Consider the following 20,157-nt stretch of genomic DNA (forward strand, 5'->3'; position numbering starts at 1 on the left):
GCGCGTCCGGAGCCTGTGCTCCGCAACGGGAGAGGCCACAACAGTGAGAGGCCCGCGTACTGCAAAAAAAAAAAAAGAAAAAGAAAAAAAAAAGTGAACTCTGAAGGCTTTGCAGATGTGATTGGTGCCCTGTGGCACCCTGACTCCTGCGAAGCTGTGAATCCTACTCGATTCCGAGGTGTCTTCCAGAAATATGTTCCCTCCTTCTCTGGATACAGCCAGCAGGATGCCCAAGAGTTTCTGAAGCTCCTCATGGAGCTGCTACACTTCGAAATCAACTGACGAGGCCGCCGGGCTCCACCAGTTCTGGCCAATAGTCCAGCTCCCTACCCACCCTGCTGCGGAGGGGCTCTGCCAGAACCTGAGTTAGGCGGTGACAACCGAGCCAACCTAATGGGAAGCTTACCTCGAGCGAGAGGACAGCAAGATTGTGGACTTGTTTGTGGGCCAGTTGAAAAGTTGTCTCAAGTGCCAGGCCTGTGGGTATCACTCCACGACCTCCGAGGTTTTTTGTGACCTGTTCCTGCCCATCCCCAAGAAAGGATTTGCTGGGGGCAAGGTGTCTCTGCGGGATAGCTTCAGCCTTTTCGCCAGGGAAGAAGAGCTAGAATTGGAGAATGCTCCAGTGTGTGACCGGTGTCGGCAGAAAACACGAAGTACCCTTTCAACACCCTTAAGCCCCCAGGCTCCCCATTTACCTCAGAGATGTCTATTTTTGTGTCTTTTTAATCAGGGAGGGGGGAGGGGTGGTTGTACCTCCCATTATTTTTTTTATTAAAAAATACCCTTCCACCTGGAGGCTCCCTTGTCTCCCGGCCCCATATACAGAGCTCCCCAGGGCCCTGCCCGTGTACAGCCCCCAGACCCTCTACAGTCTCACTATATTTTGTGAATAAATTTATTAAGAAAAAAAAAGTGAACTACTGATACATGCTATAATATGGATGAACCTCAAAAACACGCTGAATGAAAGGGAGACACAAATGACTACATATTGTATAATACCACTTACATGTAAAGTTCTCTCTTCCAGAGATGTTAAAATTTGAAAAAGTTTGCATCTTAGAATATATGAAATACAGCAATTACTGTAGAGGTGGTAAGATTGTGAGTGATATTTACTATTTATAATTTTTCTTTAATATTGTTTGACTGTCTTTTAGGTTTATTGAGGTATAATTGACATACAATAAATTGCATATATGTACAGTGTACAATTTAAAACTTTTGACGTAGGTTTGCATCTGTGAAACTATCACCACCATCAAGATAATGAAAATATCCATTATCCTCATCTGTTAACCTTCTCTCCCACCTCTGTCCACTCCTCCCCCTCTTTTGTTTTTTGTTTTTTTTTGGTCTTGTTTCTTTCACTTAGCATAAATTACATTTAGATTCATCCATGTTGTTTAATTTAAAAATTATTTTAAGATTCTTTTCCAGTTATTTATCTATAGTTTGAATATTCCCATACAAATTTTTACTTTAAACTTGCACTATTCTTCAAATTATAATTGATAGGCCAGTAGTATTTAGACAGATGATATTTCCTATACAGAAATAAATTCTACCACTTAAAGTTAATCTGAAATTATGTGTCAAAGTTTAAAAGCTTTCTGGTAATAAGTTATGAGACACCAAATCAAGCCAGGTTGAAAGTTCTTTTATTAATTTAAAAAACAGGGTAGGCAGCTATGTTTCTGTGATGGTTTCACCTGTTCAACAAGTACGACAAGGCAATTGTTTTTTGCTTCTCCTATCCATCTCTGATTGTACCATATTGAAATTGTCTAGAAAACTAAATGATATTAATGAATAATGTGGGTTTTTACTGAGTTTGTTTCATTTGCCTGTGAGTCATTACATTTTTTTGTTTCTTTCTTTCTTTTCAGACCAAGTGTTCATTTAGCTTGTTCCGGGATACTGGCTATCATTTGATTCAGAATAATAAAATAGGAGGAATTAATTCTCCAGTGTCCAAACCAGTTATTTCTAAGAACCTGAAAGAAGAGAAAACAGTCAAAGAAAAGGATATGGAAGCAAGGTCTAGGCCTGGGGATGTGGTAGGTTGTTGAGAAGGTGATGATTTTGCTGGTTTTGTTACATTCCAGAGGCTTGCACTGATTTCTCATTTGGTGAATTGCCTCAGTTTAGCTTGCGTTTTGATGCAACATAATGGTCCTTGCTTCTGCTATTGTGGAGACCATGTAAGAATTGAATTTTTTTTTTTTAGAAGTCAAAGAACCAGCTTTATTAATTTCTGGACAAGCTCCCCAAAGTGGAGGACTTGAGAGGGCTAGATGAATTTTTTTAATAATTAAAAAAAATTATTATTTTAAAAAATATTTATTTATTTGGCTGTGTCAGGTCTTCATTGCAGCATGTGGGATCTTTTTTTTTTTTCTTTAGTTGCAGCATGTGGAATTTTTAGTTGCGGCATGTGGGATCTTTCAGTTGCAGCATACAGGATCTTTAGTTGCAGCACATGAACTCATAGTTGCAGCATGTGGGATCTAGTTCCCTGACCAGGGATCAAACCCGGGACCCCTGCATAGGGAGCGCAGAGCCTTAGCCACTGGATCACCAGGGAAGTTCCAAGAATTGAATTTAATTTTTTAAAATTAATTAATTTATTTTTTTATTTTGGCTGCGTTGGGTCTTCGTTGCTGCACCTGGGCGTTCTCTAATTGCAGCGAGCGGGGGCTACTCTTTGTTGTGTTGCGTGGGCTTCTCATCGTGGTGGCTTCTCTTGTTGTGGAGCATAGGCTCTAGGCACGCAGGCTTCAGTAATTGTGGCTCGTGGGCTCTAAAAGGTAGGGTCAGTAGTTGTGGCACACGGGCTAAGTTGCTCCACGGCATGTGGTATCTTCCCAGACCAGGGCTCGAACCCATGTCCCCTGCATTGGCAGGCAGATTCTTAACCACTGAGCCACCAGGGAAGTCCCAAGAATTGAATTTTTGAGGTGTGCTTATTTTCTTTCAGCAAGCACCTAGTATAAAATCTCAGAGCTCAGATACTCCTTTGGAAGTTGAACCCTCTCTTTGCAACAATCCAGAAGGACAGGTAACTATGCATGAAGAGTTTGAAAATTAAATTTAAATTCATCAGTCCTTTACTGAGCAAGATAGTATGATATAGTGGAAAATGCTCAGGAAAATGCTCGTTATCTGAGTAACCATCCCATATTTGCCACGACTAGTTTATGACCTTGGGTAAAATTCTTTGTCTTGTTGAGACTCTCAAAAAGGAGTGGATACCAGATTAATTTCAAGGTCCTTTCTAGCACTAAAAATTTATGTCTTTTATTAATTATGCTATATTAAGCACTATGAGAGATGCAAAGATGCATCATCTGCAGCATTTATTTGTTTGCCCTCAGGACACTCAACACTCTGGTGGGCAAAACAGACTAGTACATAACTAACTGTAAGAATCTTGATGAATGCTGTAGTAGAGGTACAAATGAAAGTGCTATGTGGCCTCAGAGGAGTCAGATGGGGCAGTCTCAGAAGACTTCAGGAAGAGGTGGTATCGAAGCTAAGTAGTGAAAGATAAAGAGAGCCCTTTGCCAAATGAATTTCAGGAGAAGAATTTCAGGGCCAGAGAACAGCTTGAGTCAAGGCACGAAGAAGGTAGCAGAATTCAGGGTACATCAATTAATTCAGTGTATGGTATAGAGAAATGAAAGTAATGGTTCTAGAAGGAGGTGATAAAGAGGACAGAGACTGAGTTGAGTTTTAGAAAGACTTTGAAAGGCTTGCTAGAAAGTTTGGGCTTCATTGTATAGATGATGAGAGACTGTTAAGCCTTATCGTAGAGACTCACACTGAAGTTTTTTAAGTCACGTAGAAAAAATACCTCATGAGTGTTTCAGAGCAGTACTCTTGCCAGGATATGGAAGAAAGAGGTTGAAGTTGTGGTAGGATCTTCAGATGTCAGTTTATAGGTTTTATTTACAGTACAGATGAGTGTTGATGACAGTTTAATCTAGGGAAGGGATTGTAGTAAAGAAAGTAAAAAACCTGTGGAGGCAGGGTGTGGAATTTGAAAGCTTTGGGGTGTTGAGGAAGAAAAGTTAAAGATAACTCAGGTTTCAAGCCTCACTTTCTGGAAAGATGACAGAATCATTAAGAGGAAAGTAAAAATAGAGATGGATATAGGGGAAATGATAAGTTCAGTTTTGGACATGTTGTATTGATAGTTAGGATGCTGGCAAGAATCTGGGTAGAAATGTCCATGAGGTTGAAGTTGATCGATGGCACTTAAGAGGGTGTGGGTGGGAATGTCAGACGGTTATGAGGTTATTTCTTCATGACTCCTGAAAGGTTTGGTAGAAGAAAGAATTGCATTCACTTGAAACAATTCCAAGAACAGTATCGAACAAATTAAACAAGACTTCAGCTGGGGTAGAAGTTTCCAAGATTAAAATTGAAAACCTTTTTCTGCAAGAGATAACCAGTGTTACTATTTCTCTTTCCAGTTATTTTTCTGTGTAAAAAATGTTTTAAGTCAGAATCACACTATATATAGTTATATACACAATTTTCTCACTTATTATATTGTGAGCATTATCTTATGTTACTAAAATTTTTTCATAAATATATGTTTTTCTGGAAAGAATAAATTAGAGAAAAATGTCTTTACAGCAATATGTAGAAGCAGGGACATACATTGTGTTGGAGATTGAGCTGGACAAAGCCTTGGTTCCAAAGCGAATGCCGGAGGAACTAGCCAGAAGGTGTGTAGCAATGCTTCTCATACTTGCTTTGCAAGACAGTTTAGGTATAAATAAAAGTAAGTCATTTTGTCCACATAAATGTAATTTTTCTTGGGCTAAGCAGCAGACAGTTTTCTGTTTTTATTTTTTCAGGTAAGTTTCTTTTGTTTTCTTGTTATAAAAGCAGTATGTTGCCAATTACAAAAAAATTGAGAATTTCAAGATAGGCAAGGAAAAAAAAATCAACAAGAAAGTATCTAAAAATACCCAGATTTCTTTCTACTCACCCAGTGATAACCACTTTTAACACCTTGGTACTTATCCTTCTGGAGTTATTGTAAAGTCCCTATATTATACACACACACACACACACACACACACACACACACGCACCCTTGTCACATGTAAATATATGTAATTTTTTAGAACTATTTTTATATTGTACCACAGTGCTTTGATTGTGTTTCTAGGAAGTTATCCATTTCATCAAGATTATCCAGTTTGTTGATGTGTAATTATTCATAGCATTCCTTTATATCCTTTTTATCTCTATAAAATGGGGAGTAATGTCTCCATATACATTCTCAATCCCTCTGCATTTCCTCCAACTCTCATGCCATTTCCCCACCAACACCCTGCACCCCAGTCCTAAGCAATCACTTATCTACTTTTTTGTCTGTATGGATTTGCCAACTCTGAGACATTTCATATAAATGGAATCATACCATATGTGGTCTTCGTTGACTGACTTCTTTTATCTAACATAGTGCTGTCAAGATTCATCCAAACTGTAGCATGTATCAGTACTTCATTTCCTTATTGTTGAGTGGTATTTTATTCTATGAATATACCACATTTTGTTTTTCTAGTCTTCAGTTGATGGACATTTGGGCAACTTATTCTTATTATAGAGTTCTATAATGATTGTATTAAAATGGAAGTCAATTCATGTGACTCCTCTGTTCAGAAACTACCAGCAACTCCCCATCACACTCTGAGTAAAAGTCAAAGGCTTTACAGTGGCCTACAAGGGCCTACATATTCTGCATATATTTTGTCCTCATTTTTTTTGGTCCAGCCAAACTGACCTCTCACTATTCCTCACACATGCCAGACAGACTCTTGCACCAAGGCTTTTACACTTGTTGCTTGCTTTGCCTATAATTTCCTTACCCCAGGTACCTACATGACTTGTTTCCTCACTTCCATCAGGTCATACTCAAGTACTGTCATCTCACTGAGTCTTTCCCTGGTGAAATATGCTCCCCAACTCCACCACCCCCAGCCCCCAACATAGTGTATCTGCCTTCTTGCACTATTTTTCTCTATGGCACATATCACTAACCAATTTATGTTATTTATTGTCTATTTTCCCCGACTAAAATGTAAGCACCATGAGGGCAAGAATTTTTGTCTGCTCTGTTTAATGCTCTATCCCCAGCACCTAGAAAAGTACCTGATGGGTAATAGGCACTCAGTATATATTTTGAATAAGTGAATAACGTTGTCTCTGGAGAGGAAACTGGGTGGCTGGACAACAAGGTTGGAAGGAGACAATTTACTGTATATTGTTTCATACGTCTTAAGTTTTGAATCATGTGGATATATTATCTATTAAAATAAATAAAATTAAAATTAGGAATTATGAGCAAGGTATAAAATTACATAGGACCTATTCTCACTTTTTTTTTTCTGGCCGTTCCATGCAGCTTGCAGTGTCTTAGTTCCCCAACCAGGGATTGAACCCATGCCACTGCAGCGAAAGCCCCAAGTCTTAAGCACTGGACCGCCAGGGGATTCTCCCATACACAGGACCTATTAAAGAAAAATTGAATTTGTGAATTTTTTTGTAAACTTCAAGGCAGTGTAGTATACCTCAGTAGGAATGTGAAACTGTAAGAAGAAAGAGCTATAACTTAATTTCCTTTAGGTTCTTGTAAGAGCTCATGAAAATGGAAGGTAGAGGTTTTGGCATAAGTAGTTTGACTGTGATAAAATATATTTTCTTATTCACCATAAAGTTTGATATCATTACTGTAGTTTAATGCAGTCTTATAAATTATGACCAAGAGTACACATTTTGTCCTGTTGGAAAGGAAAGAAAAGCTTTCACTTGCCTGTACCATTTATATTTCCAAAACTTGGTGCTTTCAGAGACTCTACTGAGTACATATAAAGTCGTTAACACCCATCTCTTTCTAACCCCTGAGTCCAGCAGCTTGTGTACAACAGTTTAAAAAAATGTGTAAGGGTAAAGCCAGGGCTCAAATTAGCCAGAAGTGCAACTTAGCTACTTTCCAGCTAGCTGCTTAGTGGCCTTTCTTCTTGTCTAGTCCACAGCCATACACTGTTCTGAGGTTCACGTCGAGGTTCTTACATGAAAGAATAGCTCAGTGCTCAAGTGTGATGGGCAACTGACCTTAGATCTCCCTCGCCTAGACCTTAAGAGGTGGGAAATAAAAGAACATAAATCTGAATATAATAAAGTTTTGTTTTGTTTTTTTCTGATACAGGGTCAAGGAAATGATACCTCCAAGGCCGCCTCTTACCCGTCGGACGGGAGGAGCTCAGAAGGCAAGTACAAAAGCCAAGGTGAAACTCTAAGATGTTGAGTACACCCATGTGAAAATAATGCATGGGCTCTTCAGTATGTTTTCCAGAAGGGGTGAGAAATTGTAGCTTCACATATTTTCCTTCCTGCTTCTATTTGTGACCAGTGGCATTCAGTGAAGAGTATACAGTGTTTAATCTTTGGCTGATGGTTTCTGAGCTGGGAAGAAAAGGGCAATTTATACCTAAAGTATTATTGAATGTAAAGCCCAATCCAGTTTCAGACTTCCATTCCACGTCTTGACCTCTTTGAGGCCTCTTTACCAGACATTTTGTATTTTTCTAGGCGGTGAGTGACTACCACATGCAGATCAAGAACATTTCTAGAGCCATTCTGAATGAGTATCACAGGATGTTTGGAAAACAGGCAGTCAAAGTGGGGAGTGATCTGGATAGTGAAACCCTGGAGGAGCAGAAGTGCCAGCTCAACTATGAACTTAATTGCTCTGGAAAATACTTTGCTTTCAAAGAACAACTCAAGGTAAATATTAATTTATTTAATGATTCCATGGATTTTTATGAAGCATCTTCTCTACATACCTAGTTATTTTTTCTCTGGTTATGTTCAGCTGTGCTCTACCTTTCTTGCTGTTGGTGCAAAGAGCTATGTTCTCTAGGATAGAATGTCTGGAGACATCCTTCCACTCCTGTAGAGGCTTGGAATGGTTCAGTATCTGTCCTGAGTGTAAGCTTTTAAGAAACTAATTCTTCACTTGAAGTAGGCCAGATTTGGGGCCAGATTTCGTGTTGCACTAGCAGGCAGAAACTCTGTACCTGGTATTGATTCCATGACTAATTATCTCTGTCTCCCATTACAAACCTTTTCCTAGTCCATAGAATCACTAAGATTTGAGAAATATTTACTTAATAATAATTTCCCAAATAATAATGGCTAACATTTATTGAGTATTTGTTGTATACCAGACAAATTTTTAAATGCTTCATACTTTACTAATTTAATCCTCACAACAACCCTATGAGATAGGTACCCCCATTTTACAGATGGAGAATTGCAACATTAGTTGGTTAAATAATTTGCCCAAGATCACAGAGCTAGTAAAGGTCAAAGACGGGGTGTCTTTGGTCACTCCGTCAAAGGTCAAAGGTCAAATTCAGGCAGTCTGGCTCCAGACTCACATTCTCATCTGCTACACTGCACTGCCTCTCTATGTACATTTACTATGTGCCCTATACTATACCAAACAGATACGAAGAAAGCACGTGGAAGTAACAAAGGGAAAAACAGCTGATATCCATGGAGGCAAGAGGCTATTCTCAGGTGGCATAGTCACATCTCAGTTGTGTCTCAAGTGACCTTACCACTCTGAGCCTCAATTCTTTGCCTAACAATGAGGGAGGATATTAATATGATCACATGGGGTCATTATTAGAATTAAATAAGATAATGCATGGAAAGTGCTTAGTACAAAGCCTGGCAATAATGTTAACTTAGGGGAGAAAAAAGAAGATGCTGTCCTGGCTATAGCAATGTTATTTGTACAACATTTTAAATTTCATCGCCTGTTATTTCTCTTTGGCTTCTCAATCATCTTCTGAAGTAAGATAGGAATACCAGGAGTACATATCCATTTAACAAATGAGGAAACTGAAGTACCAAGTGTAAAATAATTTATGAGGTTGCACAGTGGCAGGATTAGAACCAGGATTCCATTCTCCAAACTCTCAAATCAGGCCTTTCTCCTTTTCTCCCTTGAATCATGTGGCCACCATGAGAAATGTAATGCATAAACATAATGCTAAGGTTTTTTTTGCTTTATGGCTCTCTTCACAAAGTATGAATCCTGCATTGACCATATTGGTGATGATGGTGATGAGTCTGTCATACAGAGTGAAGTAAGTCAGAAAGAGAAAGACAAATACCGTATGCTAACACATACATATGGAATTTAAGAAAAAAGAATGTCATGAAGAACCTAGGGGTAAGACAGGAATAAAGACACAGACCTACTGGAGAATGGACTGGAGGATATGGGGAGGGGGAAGGGTGAGCTGTGACAAAGCGAGAGAGAGGCATGGACATATATACACTACCAAACATAAAGTAGAAATCTAGTGGGAAGCAGCCGCATAGCACAGAGACATCAGCTCGGTGCTTTGTGACCGCCTGGAGGGGTGGGATAGGGAGGGTGGGAGGGAGGGAGATGCAAGAGGGAAGAGATATGAGAACATATGTATATGTATAACTGATTCACTTTGTTATAAAGCAGAAACTAACACACCATTGTAAAGCAATTATACCCCAATAAATATGTTAAAAAAAAATGCACACACACACACACACACACACACACACATACACACACACGAAAAAGAAAAGCCATGTAGAGTATGTTGATTGGGGGAAAATCAGAGAACCAATAGTCTAACAGTCACCAGGGAAAATCAATCACCTCCTGGAGTTCTGATGAGCCTTAGATCAGAAACTCAAGGGAGGCCTGTGCTGTTAGCATGGTGCTAGACTGCGTTATCAGATGGTGATATGTGTCTCTTGCAGCATGCTGTGGTAAAGATTGTGAGAGAGAAGTACTTGAAGACAACAGCATTTGAAAGCCAAGAGGAGCTGCAGAAATTTATTAGTGAGCTCTACGTTTTCTTGGTGGATCAGATGCATGTGGCCTTAAATCAAGTAGGTGCTTCAGAGCTAAAAACCCTTCCTTTTCTCTGTAGGTCATCAGGGTCTCCTCTCAATGATTCCTTCCTTTCTTGCTTCTTTTCTTCCTTAATTCCACAAACATTTTTTGGGGTGTCTGCTCTGTGCTAGGCATTGAAAACACAAAGATGAATAAGAAACTGCCTAAGTTATAAGGCTAATTTTAGGGAAAATAAGGGGATATCCTCTTTTAACTTCATAGAAATATTAATTTCATAACTCATAAATTTGATGGATAAAAAATAAATAAAATCAGCTATGTAAATTGTGGAAAAAAATTATCATTCTATTTATTCTGTGAATGTGTGCAGTTCTCAACTTTTTCTTCAAGACTGACAATCAAAACAAAGAAAAACTATGAGTTTTCAGATATTATACTTGAATGACAATGACACTTCATATATGCCTTTTCTATCTGACTGGTCTCCTCCCACTTGTCTGTTTATATTTGTACATCGTACATCTTGCCTTCATTTGCTCATTTTTTATGTATGCAGTTGTGGTTTGTTTGAAAACAAAGACAAAATCAAAGTGTTTTTGTCCCCCTGGTAGTCTGTAACCAGCTGTGCATCCTCAAAGCCTCTATTCTTTTTTTTTGTTAAAGGAAAGGGTGGATTTTTTTTTTTTTTTTGGCCTCGTTGGGGCTTCGTTGATGCGCAAGGGCTTTCTCTAGTTGCAGTGAGTGGGGGCTACTCTTCATTGCAGTGCGTGGGCTTTTCATTGCAGTGGCTTCTCTTGCTGTGGAGCACGGGCTCTAGGCATGTGGGCTTCAGTAGTTGCAGCACACGGGCTCAGTAGTTGCGTCATGCGGGCCTTCGAGTGCACATGCTTCAGTAGTTGTGGCGCGTGGGCCCAGTAGTCGTGACATGCAGGCTCTAGGGCGCATGGGCTCAGTAATTGTGGCTCGCCGGCTCTAGAGCACAGGCTCAGTAGTTGTGGTGCACAGGCTTAGTTGATCTGCGGCATGTAGGATCTTCCTGGACCAGGGATCGAATCTGTGTCCCCTGCATTGGCAGGCGGATTCTTAACTGCACTGTGCCACCAGGGAAGTCCCTCAAAGTCTCTATTCTATTTGTTCTTTCCTTCACTGTTTTTTTCTTCTCGGCCACCGTCACTTTTTCTTTTACCTGTTCAGCCTTCCTGAAAGAGGTAGGAGTGTCCAGTATCCTAGAGTTAAGAGAACAATCCTGCACAGATGATTTGGATGATTTGATTTGGAAAGCAATTGAGAACTGAGCATGAGATGGTAATTACTGTTGCCTTATGTCCCCAAGGAGCCCCTGTCTAGTAGAGGAGAGAGGCACAAAATACAAATAACTGCAGTAGAGTGAGGTAAGTGCTGTGACAAAGGTGTGTCCGTGGTAGAGCAGGTTAGGGGATGCCTAAAGAAAGTATCAACTTCACCCTGAGATCCACAGAGGAGCTGTGACTCGACCTGGGCCTTGAAGGCTAAAAAGAAGCTCACCAGGTAGATGTTTTAGAGCATTTGAGTCATAGAGAACATCATAAAGGCTTAGAAGCTTGGAAGAATATGGCATGTACAGAAACTGCATATAGTTCAGGAGCAGAGGTTGAAGTGGTTGAGTGACAGAGAAAATGGCGATGAAGCCAGGGATCAGTTCCTGGTAGGGGAGCTAGGAGCGTGGATGGAGGCCTTATATGCCACACAAAGAAGTTTTGGCTTTTTCCCTTATTAGCGGTTAGATGCAATAAATTTAATTATTTTATACTGGGAAATAATATGATTAGATTTACATTTTACAAAAAGCACTCTGATAGCAGTTAGAGGTGGTGAACTGGTAATGTTAACCAGTTAGAGGTTAGAGGTGGTGAACTGGTGATGTTAACTGGTTATTACATACTAAGGAGGAAAAGAGAGCAAAGATTCTTAAGTTTAAGTCTCAGTGACTGGGTAGTTGGCAATACCATTGACTAGGACAAGAAATACAACATAAGCAAATTTGGTGGAAGGCAAGTGATGTTGAATTCAGTTTTAAACATTGACTCTTGTGGGGTTTTGCTCAAGAGAGAGATCTGGGCTAGAGATTAGATTTGGGAGCCTTGAGTATATAGATGCTAGTCAAACTGTGGTCATAGATGAAGCTGCCAAGAAAAGCACGAGTAGAGAGAAAAGCAAGCTGGTGGCAAAACCCTAGGAAACACCAACATTTAAGGGATGGATGAGTAAAAGAATTAATAAAGGAGGCAAGTAAATTGTTGAAAAGGCAAAAGACCCAGAAGACAGTGGTATTTCAGGATCTAAGGGAAGAAAATTTTAAGAAGAAAAAATGGTCACCATTGTCAAATACTCTGAGGAGTTCAAGAAAAACAAGATCTGGGGTAGGGGGAGGGGAGATTGGAGAAAGGAGGTCAAAAGGTACAAATTTCCAATTACAAGATAAATAAGTACTAGGGAGGTAATGTACAGTATGAGGACTATAGTTAACACTGCTGTGTGGTATATATGAAAACTGTTGAGAGTAAATCCTGAGTTCTCATTACAAGGACAAATTTTTTTTTCTTTTTTTGCTTTCTCTTTTTATTGTATCTATATGAGATGATGAACACTAACTAAACTTTCTGCAGTAGTAATTTCACAATATATGTTAAGTCAATATATGCGTATACAGTGATATATGTCAGTTATATCTTGATAAACCTGGGGAAAAAAGAAAAAAATCTGAAAGGTTTTTATTGGATTTGGCAATAAGGAGGTTGTTGTTACCTTTACAGAGCAGTTTCATTGGGCTAATGATGTGGATTCAAATGATAATGAATTGAAGAGTAAATGAGTGATTAGGAAGCAGGTGGAATATTAATTCAGGAAGTTGGAAGATGAAGGGAAGAAGTAGGAAAGCAGTAGCTAGAAATTAGAGATTTTCTTTTTTTTTTTTTTTTGCCGTACGCGGGCCTCTCACTGTTGTGGCCTCTCCCGTTGCGGAGCACAGGCTCCAGACGTGCAGGCTCAGCGGCCATGGCTCACGGGCCCAGCCGCTCCGCGGCATGTGGGATCTTCCCGGACCGGGGCACGGAAGCACCGGGGCTTCCGTGTTCCCTGCATCGGCAGGCGGACTCTCAACCAATGCGCAACCAGGGAAGCCCGAGACTTTCTTTTTAAGATGGAAAAGTCTTTAGAACATCCACAGGTTTAGGAAGAGTCAGCAGACTGGGAGAAGTTGAAAAGAAACAATTCAGGTGTAGGATTCAAAAGCTGAGGGGTTTTTTGCCTAATGATTTCTATTTCTTCTGCGAAGTAACGCGTTTACTGAAAGTGAAGGGGTAAGAGTTGAATGAAAAGCTTGAAGAAAATTTAGATACTGCACAGCATTATGAAAAATGTTGCTGAACAAGGACAAATACATAGATTGCTGAGAGCATTAAAGGCCTTCAGCTAAAGCTGCATGCAGTTTTCTTCAGGATCAGTTAGCAGCTCCTGTCTAAGAATGAAGAAATCCGATTGTAGGATTGTTTTAATTTGGGAGTTTTCCGGGCAAGTGCAGGAAAAGGACAAGGATGCCCAGAACTTGAGTGTGCTGGTGAGAGAGTAGTATGAGTAGAAATCATGAGGTCCAGGCTTATCCATTTGGGAAATGATCAGCATATTGGAAGTCAGAGAGGAGTTTTAAGGGGACTAAATGACAAGAAGGGAGAAGGCTTGCAATGTGGGTTTGGGGAGTGGATATTAGAGGTATAATATTTCTGGTTTGGGCATGGCAGTGTGTTGCTGTAGGGATTTGGAGGTCAAAGTCACCAAAATTAAAAAGAACAAAGAACAGAGGCATTAATCAATGATCAAAAGCTTACTTTGGCCCATCTCAAATTTAGCTTTACTCTTCACATTCCTTAGTAACTCGACTTGTTCAAGTCAGTGGTATTATTTTTATTTGTAGTTAAAGAATTTGGTGGGGTGGGGTGGGGGTCTTCCCTGGCCATAGCGTCTGGCCCAAGAGATTACTTGTTATTACCAGACTTGGTTTCCTATCTGGGTATATAGGATATATTATTTTTCCTTCTACCTTTCTGGCTATTTCTAAAATGTCTCCTTTGTAGAATCTATCTGTCTATATATCCCACTGAAAACGTAGATGTAGCTGCCAAAGATTTACCCTGGGCTCGTGTTTTCTTGATGTTTAAAGACTCTAGCTAGTTCTTGCCAACCCTTTTCATGTCATGACACCTAAAAAATGATAATATTTGTCTGTACACTAGAGAAAGTGAAAGAAGCTGTTTGAGGTTAGAAGTGACTTAGGGATTCTGGCTGCCCTAAGGGTTGAAGAGAGCAGTTGTGCCCTGAATAATTTTTTACTCACTTCCATGAGCTTAGACTGTTGGTACTCAGATCCCTGAGATTCTGTTTCACCCTTGATATTCATCCTTTGGTTCACTCTCACTCTCTTAGTGTATTGGCAAGACTGTATGAAACCTCAATATCATTTTTGACATCTTGACTAGAGTCTCACATTTGGTTTATTCTTATAAAACTTCTCTACTTGTAATTGCTTCATTTCGTCTGCCTAATATCTTGATGATGACAAGGCCATGCCAGATGATGTCCAAGGCACTCCTTCAACCATTTATACCAGCAGTGAACAGCTTCGACTCTTTGCATTTGAAGCAGAAGTCAATGAGAACTATGAAATGGCAACAGTGTACTATGAAGAGGTAATTAAACATCTTTCTGGTGGTTGTCATTACTGCTATTTGTACAATATGGGTATAATAAAGAGTAGTTTCTGATTGTTTAAAATCCAACCTTATTGGTGAAAGGATAGACACATAGATCAATAAAACAGAGTCCAAATATAGGTGCACACAAATAAGGCCATTATATTTTCAACAAAGTTGTTTACAAATTCAATGCAGAAAGGATAGTCTTTTCAAAAAATTGTGTTAGAACAATTGGTTATCCATATGCAGAAAATGAACCTCGAGAGGCAGAGATCAAGATGACAAAGTAAGAGGGCATGGAACTCACTTCCCCACCACGAACACATTAAAAATACATCTACATGTAGAACAATTCTCAGTGAAAACTAACTGGAAACTGGCAGAAGGACTCCTGTACAACCAAGGCTCTGAGAAAGATACACACACAATTGAGTAGAAGGGGAAGAAAAGTAGAAAGGGAGATCTGGTTAGGATCTGTGCCCCTCGGAGGGGACTCAGAGGAAAGGGGAGATTGCACTGGTGTATACCCACACTGGGGAGTAAGTAGGTCAAGCCACAGACTGGGTATCCCAGTCCTGGGTTCCTATGCAGAGGAGACAAGCCACCTTGGCTGGTTGGAGGACTGCTGGGACGGATAAAAAGGCTGGAGAAGCCTGGACTCCGCTCCTGAGGGGTGCAAGTGTCCTGGCTTGCCCTTGAGGCAAGGCAGAGATAGGTCTGCCCTACTGGCTGCCAGGTTTCCCATGGCTGCCTCACCATGCACCTGGGCCCAGGCCAAGCCAATGTTCCAGCCCCACTTAGACCATGCCACAGCAGCATTGGATCTGGGGACCACAACCAGGGAAAAGACTCGACCCTGGGTTGCATCTGAGAAGAGCCACTGATGCCTACACAGGCAGTGCATTGGACCTCTGTATGCACATGGGCCCCAGTTGCTTCAGGACACCCCTCCTCTGGTGCAAAGGTTTTGGTGTGGGGAGAGGGGAAAATGTGTACTTAATGGGAACATAGCCAGCTGGAGGAAAAATCAAATCCAATGTTGTGAAGCTATTGCCCTGTTTTCTTCTCAGAGTTTTATAGTTTTAGGTCTTACATTTAAGTTTTTGATTCATTTGAGTTATTTTTGGTATATGGTATTAGGTAAGGGTCCAACTTCAATCTTTGCATGTGGATATCCAGTTTTCTTAGCACAGTTTGCTTAAAAGACCGTCCTTTCCCTATTGAATGGTCTTGTCACCTTTGTCAAAAGTGATTTGACCATATATGCTACGATTTATTTCTGGGCTCTCTGTTCTATTCCCTTGGTCTCTATGTCTGTCTTTATACCAGTATCAGGCTGATTACTATAGCTTTATAAGTTTTGAAATCAGGAAGTGTGGGTCTTCCAGTTTTGCTCTTTTTTAACATTGCTTTGGATATTCAGGGTCCCTTAAGATTCCATATGAACTTTAGAATGGGCTTTTATATTTCTGCAAAACACAGCATTGGAATTTTGATAGATATTGCATTGAATCTGTAAATTGCTTTGGACTGTATGATATCTTAACAATATTAAGTCTTGCAATCTGTGAACATGGAATGTATTTCCATTTGTTTATGTCTTCTTTAATTTCTTTCAGCAATGTTTTATAGTTTTAACTCATTATGAGTTGCTTTTATTATTACGTATTTGTGGATAAGCTTATGTTTGCATTCTCAAGACTGTGACAGAAATGATTATATGTAAATCTTTAAAATGAAATATAAAATGAACCTTTTGGTTCCCAAGTAATTGGATGAGCGTATGATGACCAGAACACTGACACTAGGAAGCAATGAGTTGAGGATTCATTTTTTACATTATTTCATCAAATATTTATTGACCACATACTATAAGCCAGAGAAGTGACTGTTCTAGGCATTTGGACTGTTCTATGACTTCTTAGTCATAGTTTCTACTTTCATAGAGCTTATAGTATTTATGGAGTGCTTACTGTGTGATGTTGTGTGCATAAAGAATATGACATAGCGTCACAATAACCTTGGTCCTCCTGATGTTTCATGTGATAGAGGTTGGTTCGTGAGCCCCAGAACCTGGAGCACTGGCTGGACTACGGTGCCTTCTGCCTCCTAACTGAAGACAATATCAAAGCACAAGAGTGTTTTCGGAAAGCCCTTTCCCTGAACCAGAATCATATCCACAGGTATGGTTGGAAGGGAGATAAGGAATGAGTAGGAGCAGATAAGCTTCTATATGAAATTGTCTTCGTTCCATGACTGTGACATGGGACCATGTTGTTAATCATATTGGTGGTCTTTTCTCAGCTTGTTGCTGTGTGGTGTCCTGGCTGTCCTGATGGAGAACTATGAACAGGCAGAAATTTTCTTTGAAGATGCTACTTGCTTGGAGCCAACTAATGTTGTAGCCTGGACTTTACTTGGTTTGATATTTTCCTGTGATATGAATGTGTTTTCTTTCATTAGAAGATTTTCCCTTTCTCTTTCCACTCTTAAATGGCTCATTGTGTAGTTCTTAAACTTTAGTAAAAGTGTGGGAAATTTAAGTGAAATGTTGTCATTCTTCAGCATATGATGGTGGGAAATTAGTCACATTTATTTCAACATCTTTTTTTCTTCAGGCTTGTACTATGAAATTCAAAACAATGATATTCGAATGGAAATGGCATTTCATGAAGCCTTCAAACAGCTTCAGGCACGAGTGCTTCAGGCACAAGTTACAAAGCAGAGGAGCACCGGTACTGTGGAGTATGTTGAAGAAGGAGGGAAAGACGACTCCTGTTTAGGCCCTTGGGGAATAACCAGTGGTTCTTCTACAGCAGCAGTCAAGGTGGAAGTCCCAGCAGGTAGGACCAGGGAGATGATGAGTGGCTATTGGAAAAAATTACTGGCCTTATGAGTAGGACCTGGCACATAGTAGGTACTCAGTAAATAGCTGTTAAATGAATGAGAAGGTGGAGTTTTGAGTTGTTCCAGGGATACCAGGAAAGAGTCCTTCTAAGTGTTTCCTCATTCATGTGACAGAAAGTTGGAAGCTTCTACTTGTTGCTATTCAGTTTTTTGAGACTTAGAGAATTTACTGTCTCTGTGTATCCCTAAAAGGGGTATCATTTTAGCTGAGTAAATTTCATTCTTTTTCCCCTCACTCTCTTCCCCAGTATGTAAGGTCCCATTCTTGTGATTGTTAAATTTATTTGTTTATTTATACACTGTATTTTTTTCCTGTTCTTCATTGACATTCTCCTTTCCTCCACTTTAGGAAATCAGTCATTCTAATGTATTTAATGTGTGTATTTTTGTTTATGTGTTTCTTCCATATGTTATTTTATTTATAAGTTATTGTACATTGTTATTTTGTGAACATGTATTTTCAACAGTTTGAGGTATAATGGACATTTCATAAACTGCACATATTTAATGTACAATTTGATGTTTTGACATATGAACACACCCATGGAAACATCACCACAATCAAGACAATGAACATATCCCAAATCCCCCAAACTTCCCTTGTGCCCATTTGTAATCTCTTTCTCTTGCTCCTATTTCCAGATAACCACCAGTCAACTTTCTGTCACTATAGATGAGTTTGCATATTCTATCACTGTAGATGAGTTTGCATATTCTAGAATTTTAGAATTAAACAGAATCACACAGTATATACTCTTTTTTGTCTGACTTCTTCCATTAAGCCTAATTATTTTGAGTTTCAAACATGTTGTTGCCCATATCAGTAGTTCGTCATTTTTTATTTCTAAATAGTATCCTGATGTACAGAGATACCACGGTATGTTTATTTAGTCACCTGTTGATATATATTTGGGTTGTTTCTAGTTTGGGACTATTAAAATAAAGCTGCTATGGATATTTGTGTACAAGTCTTTGTATAGACATATACTTTCCTTATCTTGGGTAAATATTTAGAAGTTGAATAGCTGGGACCCTTGGTTATCTAACAGTATGTTTTTTATTTTCTAAATATTTGGGGATTTTTCCAGATGTCTTTGTTTTTTATTTCTAATTTAATTTCATTGTGATTAGAAAATGTGCTGTGCATGATTTGAATCCTTTTAAATTTATTTGGACTTGTTTTATGGTCTAGTGTTTGATCTGTCTTGATCCCATATACACTTGAAAAGAGTGTGTATTCTGCTGTCATTGAGTGGAGTGCTCTATAAGTAGGTTTAATTAGTTGATTGTGTTGTTCAACTCTCCAAATGCTTTGTAGTTTTGTGCCTTTGAAGTTTTGTTTAAATAGTTCTTGCCTCAAGTCACATTTTCTTCAATTAACTTTATAATATTAGTTTTACATTTAGATCATTTTAAAAATTTATTTTTATTATTTTATTTATTTATTTTTGGCCGCCTTGGGTCCTCGTTGCTGTACGTGGGCTTTCTCTAGTAGCAGTGAGCGGGGGCTACTCTTCATTGCAGCATGCGGGCTTCTCATTGTGGTGGCTTCTCTTGTTGCGGAGCACGGGCTGTAGGTGTGTGGGCTTCAGTAGTTGTGGCACGCGGCCTCAGTAGTTATGGCTCACGGGCTCTAGAGCGCAGGCTCAGTAGTTGTGGCGCACAGGCTTAGTTGCTCCGCGGCATGTGGGATCTTCCCAGACCAGGTCTCAAACCTGTGTTCCCTGCATTGGCAGGCGGGTTCTTAACCACTACACCACCAGGGAAGTCCCTACTTAGATCTTTAATCTATCAGGATTCCATCTTTGACTGTGATGCAAGGTAGGCATCAAATTTTATTTTTCTCCACATATAGATCTAGTTTTCTCAAAACCGTCTATTAAACCATCATCTTTTATCCTTTGATTTAAGGTATATATGTCTCTGAGCTCTGTGTTCTGTCTCATTTGTCTGATCTTAAAACAATATCACACTCTTTTTATTGCTGTGGTGTTATAGTATGCCTTCGTATCTGACATATGAGGTTCTCCCATTTACTTGCCTTTTTTATACCTGACTTACCTATTCATGAATGTTTATTCATCTGTATGAATTTTATAGTGAGTTTATCAAGTACATTAAAAATCCAGTTGGAAATTTTATTTGGACTGTATTGAATTTATAGATAAATTTAGGGCTAATTAACATCTACATATTATTAAACCATTACATCCAAGTGTGTGGAGGATCTCTCCATTTACTCTGGTCATCTTCTGGGTTCTTTATTAAAGTTATAACATTTTTTTCCAGTGAGGCCCTGTTTAAGTAATTCATAGATATTTTATAGATTCCATTGCTATCATAATAGTATCTTATTTTAATTATGTTTTCTAGTTGGTTATTGCTGTATTTTTTAGTGTATGCTGTTGATTTTCTACATTTTAGATTTTAGTGTATACTGTTGTTTTTTAGATTGAACTTGTATATGACAATCTTATTTGACTCTTATTGATTCAAATAGATTATTAATTCTGTTATTTTTTTCCAGAATATGATTATCATATCATCTGCCAATAATGACAGTGTACGTTTTCCTCCCAATCC

At 39.2% G+C, this 20,157-nt stretch overlaps 1 protein-coding gene across 5 annotated transcripts in view; it reads left to right on the forward strand.

Annotated features, from left to right (window-relative positions):
- Nucleotides 1-20,157, forward strand: part of CFAP70 (cilia and flagella associated protein 70) — an 88,594-nt gene that overhangs the window by 41,383 nt on the left and 27,054 nt on the right. For all 5 annotated transcript variants that reach the window (XM_079899289.1, XM_079899291.1, XM_079899290.1 and 2 more), the window contains 10 exons: nt 1,893-2,063; nt 2,984-3,064; nt 4,648-4,739; nt 7,232-7,292; nt 7,615-7,809; nt 9,844-9,975; nt 14,536-14,661; nt 16,717-16,850; nt 16,972-17,087; nt 17,286-17,510. In XM_079899289.1, the coding sequence (XP_079755415.1) occupies nt 1,893-2,063; nt 2,984-3,064; nt 4,648-4,739; nt 7,232-7,292; nt 7,615-7,809; nt 9,844-9,975; nt 14,536-14,661; nt 16,717-16,850; nt 16,972-17,087; nt 17,286-17,510 (1,333 nt within the window). The remainder of the gene's footprint in view (nt 1-1,892; nt 2,064-2,983; nt 3,065-4,647; nt 4,740-7,231; nt 7,293-7,614; nt 7,810-9,843; nt 9,976-14,535; nt 14,662-16,716; nt 16,851-16,971; nt 17,088-17,285; nt 17,511-20,157) is intronic.

Source organism: Stenella coeruleoalba (assembly GCF_951394435.1).
Source record: "Stenella coeruleoalba genome assembly, chromosome: 16".
Lineage (NCBI taxonomy): Eukaryota > Metazoa > Chordata > Mammalia > Artiodactyla > Delphinidae > Stenella > Stenella coeruleoalba.